At 42.0% G+C, this 14,436-nt stretch overlaps 2 protein-coding genes across 4 annotated transcripts in view; both read right to left on the bottom strand.

The window, feature by feature from the left end:
• HSD17B7 (hydroxysteroid 17-beta dehydrogenase 7) overlaps positions 1-1,075 on the bottom strand; it is a 31,702-nt gene extending 30,627 nt beyond the window's left edge. Inside the window, exon 1 of one of the 2 annotated variants that reach the window (XM_027868297.1) lies at positions 945-1,075. In XM_027868297.1, the coding sequence (XP_027724098.1) occupies positions 945-979 (35 nt within the window). In that variant the 5' untranslated portion in view covers positions 980-1,075. The remainder of the gene's footprint in view (positions 1-944) is intronic. The other variant, XM_027868298.1, reaches the window with a different exon arrangement.
• Positions 1,076-7,897: 6,822 nt separating this feature from the next.
• Positions 7,898-14,436, bottom strand: part of DDR2 (discoidin domain receptor tyrosine kinase 2) — a 78,954-nt gene continuing 72,415 nt past the window's right edge. For both annotated transcript variants that reach the window (XM_027868401.1, XM_027868402.1), the window contains 2 exons: positions 14,184-14,333; positions 7,898-12,996 (listed from right to left, as the gene is read on the bottom strand). In XM_027868401.1, coding sequence (XP_027724202.1) covers positions 12,856-12,996; positions 14,184-14,333 — 291 coding nt within the window. In that variant the 3' untranslated portion in view covers positions 7,898-12,855. The remainder of the gene's footprint in view (positions 12,997-14,183; positions 14,334-14,436) is intronic.

Below are 14,436 nucleotides of genomic sequence, written 5' to 3'. Positions count from 1 at the left end.
TGCAGGAATAATATGAAAGAGAAACAGGGGCTGGGGATGTGTGACAACTGCTTTCAAGTCCTCAAAAGTCTGACTGAAGGATTAAATGTTTGACTCCAGAAGGCAGAACCAGGATAAAGGAGGTATAGGCTGGGACAGAGGGCAGGTGAGGAAGAATGCTACCCATCGCCTGGCAGAGAAGTGAAGAAATAAATATGCAGAATGAGACACACATTTTTGCACATAGCCAAGATGGGAATTTGTTTTGCTTGACTATTAACGTTAAGAACAGCTAAAAAACAAACAAACAAACAAACAAAAAAACAACAGCTAGCAATTGTATAGGTAAAGCATGCAAAGCGATTTACGCTTTATCTCAGTTGAGCTTCACAACCACCCTGGGAGCTAGGTGCTTTAGTAGCCCATTTTACAAATGAGGAAACTGAGGCAGACACAAGAGTCTGAGGCAGGATTTGAAATCAGATCCCCAAGGCCAGCACTATTCAATATATTCACTAATAAGTCAATTCAATAAACATGTATCAAGTGCCTACTGTTTTCTCTTGTAATAAAGTGAGATAATGCACGCAAAGGGCTTTGCAAACTTACGATAACTAGTGTGATTTTTTTTTTTTTTTGGTGGGAAGACGGGAGGGAGAAAAACTAAATGCATGTTACTAAAGTCAATTTTTAAAGTTTTTTTTTTTTTTTAAGTAAGTGGAGCTGTCCAGAAATGGAAGGGCTGTTTTCCTTTTGGGGGTCGAGAGTCTCCCCACCGCAAGCCTGGATGGGGAGGGGGCGGGCGGTGCCAGAGGGTCGTGGCCTGGATGACCTTTGAACTACTCTGGTCCAATTCCCCCCTCCCATTCCCTTCCTCCCTGACCTTGAGCCCCCAGATCCTCTCTGGGTCCCAGCCCTGACACCTCCGGCTGGTTGCTTCCTGTGGGGGAGGGAAACGCGCTCACCTGCTGGCCCCGGTGACCACCACCACCTTCTTCATGGCCGAGAACCTTTAAAGCCACTTGACAGCAGTCAGGGTAAAGAGCATTTGATAAGGTACCATAGCATGCACCTGAAGAACTTCTGATAACTCTGGCCCCGCCTACCTGCTCAGCCCACCAATCCCGTCTCGTTCAGGACTTCTTCTCCCCGCCCCACCACGCTCTCCACTTTCTAACTGTCCAATGCTGATTTACTTTGGCTTCTCCCCTCCCCGCCCTTCTTGCAGCCTCGCTGTCATTCAGACCAGTCGCAATCCAGCATTCCGGCCAGATGTAGCGCTCATTGGCTAAGCGAAGGTGGAACGAGAGGCGGGCTCAAACAGGCGCTGCCGCTCCCGCTGCCCGGATTCACCCCAATTCGATCCCGCTGGAGTCTCAGCATCCGGAACGTCATTGCGCCTGCTCCAGCGCAGGGATGCTATTTGGTTGGGCGGAATGACGTCAGAGGAGAGGTGTGGCGGGATGCTCAAAGGCGAGTTATCGTTTTTGCGGCTTTTTAGTGGTGTCTGACTCCATGTGACCGCATTTGGCCTAGATAGTGGAGTAGTGTGCCATTTTCTTCACCAGTTCATTTTACAGATGAGGAACTGCGGCAAACAGGGTTTTACATACCCAGGGTCACACAGCTAGTGTCTGAGGCCTGATTTGCCCTCATGAAGAGCCCAGTGTTCTAGCCACTGCGCCACCTAGCTGCTCCAGTCCAAAGAAGCAGCTCCGCTTCAAGGCTGGGTGGGGACTGCGCGATGGACGAAGGGTGGGGCTTAAGGGGACCTTTCGGCGGAGGGCGGGGCCTGCTCGCTCTTGGGAAGGGGCGGGGCCGAGTGACGTCCGAGGAGAGGCGGGCCCAGCTGGCCACCTATAGGATCTCAGGGCTGCTTTGCCCTAAGACTTACATCTTTTTTTGATTTTGATTTTTTAAGATTTAACACCTTTTCCCCATTAATAATCATTCATTTTCTCTCCTCATTTTAAAAAGTGAAAAACAAAACCCGTGTAATAAATAGGCAGCCAGTTGATGTGGTAGCTAGGGCCTGAAGTCAGGAAGGCCTGAGTTCAAATTCAACTTCAGACATTTACTAGCAGTGTGACCCTGGGCAAGTCACTTAACCTCTGCCTCAGTTTTCTCATCTGTAAAATGGAGGTAATAATAGCACCTACCTCCCAGGTTTGTTATGAGGATCAAATGAGATATTTGTAAAAAGCACTTAGCATAGTGCTTGGCCTATAGTTACACCCTATATAAGTGTTAGCTATTTTTTTTTCATTTGCATATGATGAGGATGAGGATGCCCAAAAGGAAAAACCCTGGACTTTCCCACATGGCCAAATCTTCTGGTGTTTACCTGAGGCCATAATCCCATCAACTGGCCTTTCACTGAGTCTACACCCAATCTTTCAATTCTCTGTTACTCTTAACCTAGCCTGGCCCTCCATTGTTTTAACTCCCTGTGCCCCGCCCCAGCCACTTCCCACCCTTAATCCCAGCTAGGCCCCTTTCTCCCTAGGCCAAGTGGTGCAGGTCCCTGGCATTCTATTACCTCACTGTAAACTACTTGACCACTCCTAGGTCCCTCCCACAGCCTTTCTGTATATGAGGTCCATCTTGTCTCCATTAAAATGTTCAGATTCTTATAATCTAGCCAATAGCTCATAGATGTTCAGACTCCTTAAGAATCTGCCCAATATGATGGATTTTCTAATAAACCTTGTCTTTGACTGAAAGAAGCCTTGGGTTGAATTCTTTTAGGCAGTATGCATGTGTTCTGATTTTGGGGTCCCAGCACCCCTAAACTCCTAAACCTCACCACACAGCCAAGCAAAACAAATTCCCACATCAGCCATGTCCAGAAATATATGAAACCTTTAGGACTTGCAATGGATGGATTGCTCAACCTGGAGTCAAGAAGATCTGAGTTCAAGTCCCGTTTTCAGACACTTTACCAGTTGCCTGACTCTTGGCAAATCACTTAAGCTATCTGCCTCAGTTTCCTCAATTGCAAAATAAGGATAACAATAGTACCTGCATCACAAGATTTTGTGAGAATCAAGAGATTTGCAAACCTTAAAAGCATTCCCCTTGAGTCCATCCTCTGACAGGAGATAGTTAACGTGCTTCAGAATGGGTCCCCTTATCATTGCATTGATCGTCATTTTTAAGTCTTTCAAAGTTAATAATCCTGATGATGTTATTGTATAAATTATTCTGCCCAGTTCAGTCTGAGTCAGCTCATCTAAGTCTTCCCAGATTTCATTGTTTCTTACAACTCAATGACATTCCATGACTTTCATGTGCTATGGTTTGCTCAGTCTTTCTCTCATCCAGATATTTGGTCCATATACTTCCACATTTTTCTTGTTGTTGTTGTTCAGTCATGTCCCCCTCATCATGACCCCATTCGGAGTTTTCTTGGCAAATATATAGGAGTGGTTTGCCATTTCCTTCTCTGGCTCATTTTACAGATGAGGAAACTGAGGCAGATAAGGTTAAGTGACTTGCCCAGGGTCACACAGCTAGTTAGTGTCTGAGGCTGGATTTGACTTCAAGTCTTCCTGACTCCAGTCCCAGTACTGAATTCACTGTGCCATCTAGCTACCTTTCTACATTCTTACACCATACTCAAATCCAGTAATACAACTTGCCAAGAAAGTAAAACGATCTTGGAAATCTAAGAAACAGTGTTCCTTTAGTGCATTGTCCTGGTCCAAACTCCCCAACCCCCAACCTGGAGTATTGTGTTTGGATCTGAATACCATTTTTTCTTTTTTTTTTTTCTTTTTTTTTCTTTTTAGGCAATTGGGGTTAATTGACTTGCCCAGGGTCACACAGCTAGTAAGTGTCAAGTGTTTGGTCTGAGGCTGGATTTGAACTCAGATCCTCCTTACTTCAGGGCTGGTACTCTATCTACTGTGCCACCTAGCTGCTCCCTGAATACCATTTTTTCATGATATTCGCCGTCATACCCAAGGAACCCCTTTTCATCCTGCAAGATCATAAGTTCAGCCACCATCAATATCTTCTGTCCCTAGGGCCCCTTCTTCCTTCTGAGGAGGGTAGATGGCATAAAGCTCCTCCCAGAACCTCCAATTAAGAAGGTCCCCTAAGCCAGTCATCTCTTTATTTCCCATCTAGCTGGACTCTTCTGGACTTCTCCATCACAAACCCATGCTAGATACCATCCTTCACCATTGTGGCATCTCCCAACACTCGCAGCTTTTCATCTCCCTTTTGTGTATTGTCTTTTTCTATTAGATTTTAGTTCCTTGAAGACAGACACTGTAAATTTGTATTTGTTTTTGTTTTGCATTTGTATTCCTAGTGCCTAGCACAGTGTCTGATATATAGTAGGTACTTAATTAATATTTATTGACTGATTAACTGGCATTTACTGAGCATTTACTTACAGGCACTATGCTAAGTGCTAGGAATGAAGGACCTGGAGATTTTTAGCCTAGAGAAGAGGAGATGGTAGGGTATAATGTAGAAGTGTGAGGGACAACAGGACATCATAGCTGTCTTCCATTATTTGAAGGGTTTATTTAGCTTAGCTCCAGAACTAGGAATGAGGAATTGGAGTTTCAAAATGTCAAATTTAGGATGGATGTCAGGTGAGTTATCCAGTAGCAGCAGTACAGGCTGGCTCAGGAGGTAACAGTTGCCGTTCTTTGGGGGTCTTCAAGCAAAGGCTGGATGACCATTTTCCAAATGCAATGCAGAAGAGATTCATTTTTCAGGCCCAAGATTATGTTTCTGCTCCCTTGCTTTCCTTCTTGATTCCCTCTGCCTCCTTGGTAGGTCATGTTACCAGGTTTGAATCTCTTGGAAGAATGTGGAAATAGGGGCCAAATGGATGAGAGAAAGCTGTAATGTAACAATACTTTGTTCAGTAGGTTCCCAGGGAATTGATTAACCCATTGCTTATGACTATTTCATTTGCTACTGGGAGTGTTTTCTCTTCTACCCCATCACCATACCTTCTACTTGGCAACTCAAAACTTCTTTATTGCTCCAGAATAGCCCAGGTGGAATCTGAGTCTCAGCTATTCCCCATTAACAGAGAAGTATCCCTATTCACTTCATACCTCTCTAGAACTAACCTGCCCCTTTTTCCAGCTGAAGCCAGCTCACTGGCTCCCTCAGCAGAATAAGAGCTTTCTATGGACCTACATATTCTCTCCCTATTGCCTTCAGGACTCTTTTCCTGAACTAGATCCTGTTTGACCAAAAGCTACTACAACCCCTAACCAAGGAAGGCACTGCCTTTAAAATTTAGGTTGCTCAAGCAGAAAAGGAAATTGACCAATTGCTTCTAAATGCAAAGTGTACCCTAAGGAAATCCCATTTTCTTCTCAGGGTCTATCATTCTGTTCCCCACATTCCTCCCTATTCTATTATGGCCATTAGATAAACATTTGAAATTACTCAGGAAAACAAAAATGAGTCTTTTAAGAGCTGGAGTTGGTGAGAGATGAATTTTGTTACCGGGTTTCATCCCAGATCAGTGCTTTAGATGTACAAAGTTGATCCTCTATTCTGCTTGTTCTGAGCAGTTATTATTTTCTGTGGGGGGTAGATATCTGGGGGCAGTCTGTGTAGGTGTGAAACTGGGCAGGAAAGATTTTGAATATCAATTCTATAACAAAAATTGCCCCTTCCCTGTCCAATCTGTGGCCCTTGTGTTATTGGGAACTGTTTGTCCTACTTTGAAGACATTAAATTCTCATCTCTATTATGGCTGAATGGTGCTGGGTTAATAAGGTTGGTCAAGACTACAGAACAGCAAAATCTCTGAGATCAAAATGTTCTTGTCCATGTGTAGAAACCACTATTTAGAGCTTCATATAAATACTCTGATGGATGATAAATGTCCCTTTATCCCCGCTCCCATATTCCAGCCTCCACTTCCCCAAAGGTGCTGCCTCCCCCCTCCGGAGGCCAAAGCCCAGAGCTAGTTTTTCTTAGACATTATTGTTTTTAAAAAGGCTCCATCAGCAACATATTTCTTTAATTATTATTATTTACATTTTATCATCTGACAGACGGACTTAACAGAGAATAAATAAGGAAGAAAAGTCAATATACAATGGGTATCACATCTCTTTTTTTCAAATACAGAGAATTTGTATATATTCTATTTTGGAATGAGTATGATAGCTATAAACGGAGATTAAATCGGTTTGCTATTCATCAGCACTCAATAGGACACAATGTCCTCTGAGCTGTTAGGAGGGACAGAACAGGGTACAGATATTCACTGTCCTCAGGAGAAATATACCATTCTGCTTTAGAGACCCAAGTTCTCCACAAAAAGATTACCCAACAAGAGAGTGAGGGTAGAAGAAAATAATCCTAAAGAGAAAATGGCACCAGGGGTAGACTAGACAAACTACAAGAGTTTGTTGTATGTGCAGATATTGTCTCAACTGTAATTATTTCAAAACCTCTATATTAAGAACAAACCTTTTCTTTGAATGTAATTATTTTAGCCCTTCCTGCTTTCCCAAACTTCTCTTAAATCTTTCTGCCTACAGGTTACTTTTATAGTGAATTCACATCAGCCTGCCTGCTCCAGGTTTTTGGACCTGATTTTATTCTCCTACTTCTTGGAAAGACCTGTAAAGTAGTTCTTCAGAATGATTGAAGGAGATGCTATTTAGATTATTATGAAAGGCCCAGGTTTGGGACTATAGAGTCAGGGTTCTGCACTTGGGGTAGCAACTGAATATATTGGTCAAATCTGTCAGCAGATGACATCGCCACACATTGGATATTATAGATCTGGAACCATTAGTGAATGCACAGAGAAAGGGAAATTGATGTCACATATTAGAAATCTGTGCTATCCTGATTTGGGCAATATTTTTACCTTTCTAACCCTTCCTTTAAAGTTTAAGAGATTATTCAAAAAAATAAAAATTCCTTCTTTCCTGATTTTGCTCCATGTATTTAGGTGAGATTTTTTTTTCCTATGAAATTTTTTCTTACTCCCTTTCAGCTCCAACAGGCCTAATCTCCTCACCTCCAACCCCCATCTAATTTGATATTTAAATCTATGACTCTATGAACTTGAAGCAGCTCTTGCAGAATTACAGTGTGATTCTAATACTTGAGGGCCAGGTTTTCTAAATAGAATCAGCTTATTCCGTAGTAGTCGTTGGGCTACTTATGAATCCAGTGCTCCTTTTCATGTTGATAACGGATAGAGAGGAAGATGAAATTTTTCTTCTATTCTGAAGACAAGCTATTGGACACATGTGTGGTGGATGGGGATAGAAGAAAGGGAGCTATGTCTAATTCTACTTCAGGATGTTTTTTTCACTCATTGTTGGTAGAAACATTGGTTTAAATCAGGGAGTCCTCTTGTTATGTCTCCACAATTACATACAGGGACTACCTAGGATACTTTTTTCAAGCTAGTTAAATAATCGGAAAGGTATCTGTCCTTCAGCCAACATATAGGAAAGAGGTCATCTCCCCGAGGTTGTTTTCATGTCTTTTAAAAAGTCAAAAACCATCCCTAACCACCTAGAACAGGAAGAACCAGAATTTTAATGGTCCTGCTTATTGATTAAGAGAAGCGATAAGACATCTCCTCTACAACTGGGTTTATGATATTCCCCCTAGCAGTCAGAAGAATTGCACCTGGACAGAATTTCTCTTACCCCATCCAATCAGGGCTAAATCACAAGGCATCAAGGGCTAAGAGTATCACAGCAAGAAGACAACCATAAGCCACCTTATCATGACCACTAGTGGTGGAGCTATTTGTAGTGATTGAGCTTGCAATGTGGGAAATCAACTTGCTATTAGCAACTTGGTCCCTTTTACCTTCCAATTCAAGATTCCAAGAATATTTACCAAGAGGAAATGACACTCATATGTTTCTACTAAAACATTTAAATTGCAATTCAGAGGCATCTTTCCATGTGGACCAGGATGCCTTTATTCCAGGAACATTCTGAGAACTATGTACATTCAAAGAAATCTGCTAAAAGGAAAGGTTTTGGATAGTCTACTGCAAAATTGGGGCCTACCAATTATATTAAGAAACAAAGACTTCTAGTGGCCCTGCTCAGCCATAATCCTGTTCTTTTTTCTGGGTAATCAGATTCTTAATTTTTTATCTTCTCATTCGTGGTTTTGTACAACACAGATGCTGTTTCTTTTCAATATGTTTCTTTCCTTGGAACATCTTCATCTCCATCCTCTCTTCTACCCAAAACATGTGGACTACCCCCATATCATTGATATCTAACACATCTCACCTCCTTGTGGGTCATGGGAAAAACTTCAGCATTTACAAGCCCTAATGGAAGAACACGTCCATACATAACATATAAACTCTGTACACACATTTCTTTCCTAAGTCAGTTGAATATTCCTCAGCCAAGTTTTCAGTCATTTCTGATGCAAGTCAATGATTTCTACAATTTGTCTATGACCATTCTGAGTGTTGGAGCCATGAGTGTTAGGGAAGTTGGTAGAATTTCTCTGACAGATGCCTCCTAATGAGAGGATTTTGTTTTCAAAAGAAAAATGAGAAAACTTCATTCATCCTGAAGCATGCAAGGAGTCACACCTTTCTAACATCCTATGCCATTGAATGTCTTTCCTTAGAAGGGGCACTATTAAGCTTCACACTGAACTTTCCTACTCCTGGCAGGAATGGAAATGATCATATCCACAATGGCTCCTTAGGATTAGTCAGTGGGGTAAGTGGAATAATGAGGGGCAAGAGAGGGGATGGAACAAAGAAAAGATGTTGTAGAGCTCCCATACCAGGCATCATTGCTTAGACCAGAGAAATCTTGCAGCTGAGGTTCCTGATACATGGCAGAGGTCAGGTATAAATGGTCTATGTCTTCTTAGTGGCCTTACTTAACTATGAGGATTATCAGTATCTACAAGAAAATTTCACTTTTCCTGTCTTGGTGGAATCCTGCCATGAAGAAAGGTGGCCAGAGACAATGACCCATAAAGAAACACCGTAGTGAACAAAAAGTATACTGTAGAGTTAGCGAACCTTAGGACTGGCAGGATATTCAGGATGTCATCCTATCTATTCTTCTTGAGATCAGATGGGCCAATCCTCAGGGTAGCTTTTTCATTGCATCTCTCTTTACCGGGTCTATGGAGCTAGAATCTAATACAACCCTCTCTTTCAGCCACAAGTAAGGCCAAATCAGTATCCCCAGACACGTATCTAGCTTCAATATACCAAGTTAATAAGCCAGAAGTCAGCAGATAGAGGATGGGGTAGTAGGAGATAGAAAAATCACTGGTTTTTGCTTAGACCTATTCTTTCTGTGTATCAGTGGGTGAATTCCAGAGCTGAGAGATTTGGCTCAAATCTGTCTGAAATCTCAGGCTTGCCCCTAATACCCATAGATACCTACAAATCCTCAGAAATAAGGGCCTCACTGTTGTGTTTCTGTTGTAGGACAATGCTACCCTCTGGTGGCACAGTATGGGTTTTTTAATCACTCAAGAATTCCCTTCATCCTACTCTGAACAGCTCCATTATCCTTTATTCCTTCATCACTTTTTTTTTTTAAATCTTCAATACATAGACTTGTATCATTCAATATTTTTTGACTCCCATAAAGGACTCACCATCACTTCTGCCCTAACTTGCTTTGTATGTTTGTATGCTGTATCATTCCATCTCTGTTCTCTGCAAACTTTCTTATTGTTCATTTTCTCTCTCTCTCTCTCTCTCTCTCTCTCTCTCTCTCACTCTCCCTCCCTTCCTCCTCTCCCTCTCCCCCCACATCATTCAAAAAACCATTCTTACTCTTTGATTCTGTCCCCTCTCTTCTTGTCAAACTCAACCCTCTGCCCCATCCTCAGCCCTCTTTAGTCTACATTACACTACAATCTTGCCTCATCACCCACAACATCTTTGGCTTTTTCCCTTTTCTTCCACCCCCATTGTGCCTATCTGACCAGGGGAATTGACTCCAAAGGGAACAAAAAAGAGTTTCATGTCCCACAAAGCATCTATTTGTCTCTTCCTCTTTCCTCAACAATCCCGTACTACCCTCTTCTAGTTAAAAAAATAAGCATCATAGCCAGGTATCTACTATTAAACTCCAAGGTCCCATGCAACATTTTGTAGGGGATTTCTCTACTTTCAATCCATTGTTCTCAGAAATGCCCTGATCATAGATTGTAAAGGTTCTTCTCCTCTCACTCTCTCAATTTTGTTTATATCCTATATTTACTTATCTATGAACTTTCTATGTCCTCCCAAAAGAATGTAAGTCCTCTGAAGGTAGGGACTGTATTTGTACCATAGGGTCAAACAAATTTAGGAGGTGCTTAAAAATGCTTAATCATTGGTTTATTGATGATTTATGGGCCTCCATACTAAAAGTGCTCCTTATTACTACAGGTCTTCAGGTGGAAGCTGGATGAACACTTTGGGGACATATGATAGAGGGGAATTTTTGCTCAGGTCATGACTGCACTCATTAGCTTCTAAATTCCCTTCCAATTCTGAGATTCTATCATTCTATGACTCTACATGCTGTTTGGATGTAATTGGGACTGTGTCTTCATTCTGAAGCCTAAATATTGGAAGGCTCTCACCCAAGAAGAAAAGGGGAAAATGTTTGGTGATACCACTTGTTGAACATTTCAATTTAACAAACATTCATTAAGCACCTATTACTACATGCAAACTACCAGTTTGAATCGATTTGACAGCCCTCTGAAGTGGTTTTTTTTTTTTTTCTTGAACAAGGGCCAGACTAGTCCAGGCTAACTAAGCTAACTTCAAATATGAATTTGTATAGAACTACTTTAGTGCACAAAAGCAACAGTCAGGTGAATTGCTGCAGAATCAAAGAGAGTAAACAGAAAGAAAGGACTCAAGAAACTCATGTCCCTGGCCACAGGAGAGCTCATAGACAGGAAACAGGTACCTCTTTTCGGGGCAGTGGATTAAAGCAGAGAATCTAAGATTTCAGTCTGTACTTTTGCCCTAGTAGTGATTCTGAAAACTGATTTGGGGTGTTTTATCAGAACCTTGAAGAGTTGTTCGAAGTGGGTAGAGAGGCCTGTGAGACAGTGGCTTGGCATCTTGGCCTGGAAAATATGTCCAGAAATCCAGAACAGTAATTAAGAATTTGGGGGGCCTAGGGCAAAAAAGGCATTCACATATAGCTGCAGGGAGTAAGAAATATACTTCCAGGAAACCTAGAAGTTTTTGTGTGACCAAAGGACTAGCTGCTAATGGAGAGTTGGGAGGAGTTGGCCTGGGAGCGAATGTATGGCCTATTGAGAGAGAAAACACAGCCTGGGATAAACCAGGTCTTTGAGCGTGCGGTGGATGGGTAGGATCTCACCTGCAATCTGACCCCTGGAAATGAAGTAGGGAGGAAATGTAATCTAGGGAAATACTGCTGGTTCCTTCCAAATTTCATTACCCTGGGGAAAGCCCCTACTGTCCCTTCCTAGTCATACCTCTGCTGAAATTCTTTATGTCTCCCCCTATATTCTGAGTTGAAAGTTAGTTTTTCTGCTGGGCTGGAGAAGTTGGGGTTTGTGAACATTCAGAGTCACCTCTGAGATCATTGTAACACAAAGTTGGGACTACTTAAGTAATACCCAAGTGTCCAAAGGAGGAGACCCAGCCTCATGCTCCACTTCATGCTAGCTATGTCAAGCCCAACAATGATTCAGAGAGATTGTATACAAGAGAGTAGTTGCAAAGGTCGTCTTCTGCCATGTTTCCCATATGCTGCTCTAGATAATTGACACTTTCTAGAAGTCTAAAGGAAGCCCTGTGCATAAGAGGGATCCACAGCAAATGAGTAAATCAATGGGTAAAGGACCACAATTGTCCCTGGAGATGGTGACTGATCCCACCTCTGATAGCTTCCTTGAGCTGGGACCAAACGATTTCTAAGGCTCCTTCCATAGGTAATATTCTACAACAGCAGCTTCAGCTATGGTGTACTAGTCCCAGATATGCCTTGAATCTGATTTAAAATCAAGTCCTTCCTTGGGGAAATCCACATCTGAATATACTTGAATAAACTGTAGAGAAAAATAATGTCCAGGCTCTCCTGTTAGAATTACAAATATTCCACACTTGTACAGATTACATTCACATACTCTCTTTACTTACAACTGCCTAATCTCCCATTTTTGCAAAGGATATTTCACCTGTAGCAAATCCTCTTACCTGCCTGATTCCCCTTGGATTCTCTCTACCATGCGGATACTCTCCAATAGCACACATGGGAACCTGGTTTTGTAATTGTTTTTGTCATCATGGTTGTGTGTGTGTATGTGTGTGTTTACAAGTATGCTATCAGAACCATTCCTACATATGAGGATATTGTGGAGAAACATTCAGTTACTGGCAAGTTAGCTTATGAGTTAATGGGACAGGCCTCATTAGAACTCAAAGGCCATGATCAGTTCATGATGTAGTACTTTGCTGAACCTTTTGACTTAAACACATCCCCATGGCATTCCCCACAATATCAGCATCCTTCAAGTCTTTTTCTGTTCTGATTTGTTAATCACTTCCTAGAAATGGGAACTCAGAAAAAAAATCACAGAATTTGCACATTTATAAACAAGCATATTTAACATTTATAAATTATTTGAATTTTCTAGCCTTTGTCATCCAACTCTGGTATATCAGGTGAGATTTCTTTCTTTTTTTTTTATTCCCTCTGATCTAGACTTTTTTTTTTCTTTTTTGGCTCTTTTAATGTAAAAAAAAAAAAAGGAGAAAAACAAAGAAGCCTCTGCCTCCCAGGGTCCATTAGAAGTCCAAGTGAAGTGGCTTAGATTTGGAGAAGTGGTGGGTTTTAAGGGGAGGACTAGGGGACCATCAGAGGTGCTCCAGAGTTGACAGCATCACTCCTCTCCATTTCCTTGTTGGAGAAGTAGGAGGTGGATTTCTTGGAATGAGGGGCGGTGTTTGGTGTCTCTTCTCCAGCAGCTAAGCATCAGCTTATAAACAGGATCAGGGCAAATTGCAGGCTGTGGGAGGTATGTCTTTGGAAACAGACAAATAAACAACCAAAATGAGGAAATTACAAAGAAAGTCAAAAAAAACAAAAACAAAAACAAAAAAAGCCCAAGGCGGGGAAGGGGTATTTGGATTTGTCTTTAAACTTTCTCCTCCCTATTCTCCCAATTTGATATCTGAATAGGTGTTGCCCCAGCATAGTCAGGGGCTGGCAAAACCACTGAGGCCATAAGAGTAATAGGCAGCCAGGTGGCTCAGTAGATAGAGCACTGAGCCTAGAGTTAGGAAGACTTGAGTTAAAATTCATTCTCAGACACTTACTAGCTGTGTGACCCTGGGCAAGTCATTTAACCTCCATTTTCCTTAAATGGCAAACCACTCTAGCATCTTTGTCAAGAAAACCTCATGGACGGTATGGTCCATGAGTTCACAAAGAGTCAGACACGACTGAACAGCCAGAGCATAGAGGTTTTTACCTGGGTTACTCAGAATTTGTCATTTCCCTATTCAGAAAATATCAATGACTTTCTATTACCTGCTGAGCAGAACTCAAACTCCCTCACACAGCTACCTTTCTAGCCTTAACTGGTCTACTCCCCTTGTTCTATACTAAGATTTGACCAAGATGCATTATTCCCTGTTCCCAAACATACCTGATATTTTCCTGCCTTCATAACCCTTCTTACACTGTTTCCTCTACCTGTAATGTCTTCCTCCTTCTCCACCAAAGTACCAGCCAGCCCTCAAGACTCAGTTTATATGCCACCTTCCCTGAAGCCTTTCTTGATCCCTCCCTCAAGCCAGAAGTAATCTTCACTTCCCTATTATAATACTTTGCCATTCTCACAGTACTTACCTCATTGAAGGAAAGGGCTTTGGAACTAGCCCTGCATTTGGAGTCAGGTGACAAGGATTCAAATTTCAGTCTATTACTTATTACCTGTGTGGCCCTAAGCAAGTTAATTAATATCTCTGGGCCTCATTTTTCTCACCTGTAAAATGTGGGAGTTGGACTAAAATGGCATCTTAGGCCCCTTTTGAGCTCTAAATCTATGATCCTCTATAATTTTATACGTATGCATATACACACATTTACGTATATATACACATATATACGTGTGTGTGTGTGTGTGTGTGTGTGTGTGTGTGTGTTTTGAGTCAGGGCTTTCTTCTAATCCCTTTTCCAGAAACTTACATGCTTAGTTTTTCCTACCTGCCGCCCTTGGTCTCGGAAGAATTCTCCAGTATTCTCAATGACTTGTTCATCTGACAGCTGGGAATATGGCTGCTCCTGGCAAAAAGTGAAGGTCTCCCAGAGCGTCACCCCAAAGGCCCACACGTCACTTGCTGTGGTGAACTTGCCCTAGTCAGTTGTGGAAAAAAGAAGGGAAAAAGAGAGAAACTCAGGATAACCCTCCAACACACACACACACACACACACACACACACACACACACACACACACA

Source organism: Vombatus ursinus, unplaced genomic scaffold, assembly GCF_900497805.2.
Source record: "Vombatus ursinus unplaced genomic scaffold, bare-nosed wombat genome assembly UNPS02014789.1, whole genome shotgun sequence".
Taxonomy (NCBI): Eukaryota; Metazoa; Chordata; class Mammalia; order Diprotodontia; family Vombatidae; genus Vombatus; species Vombatus ursinus.
This window is presented reverse-complemented; position numbering and strand designations above follow the sequence as displayed.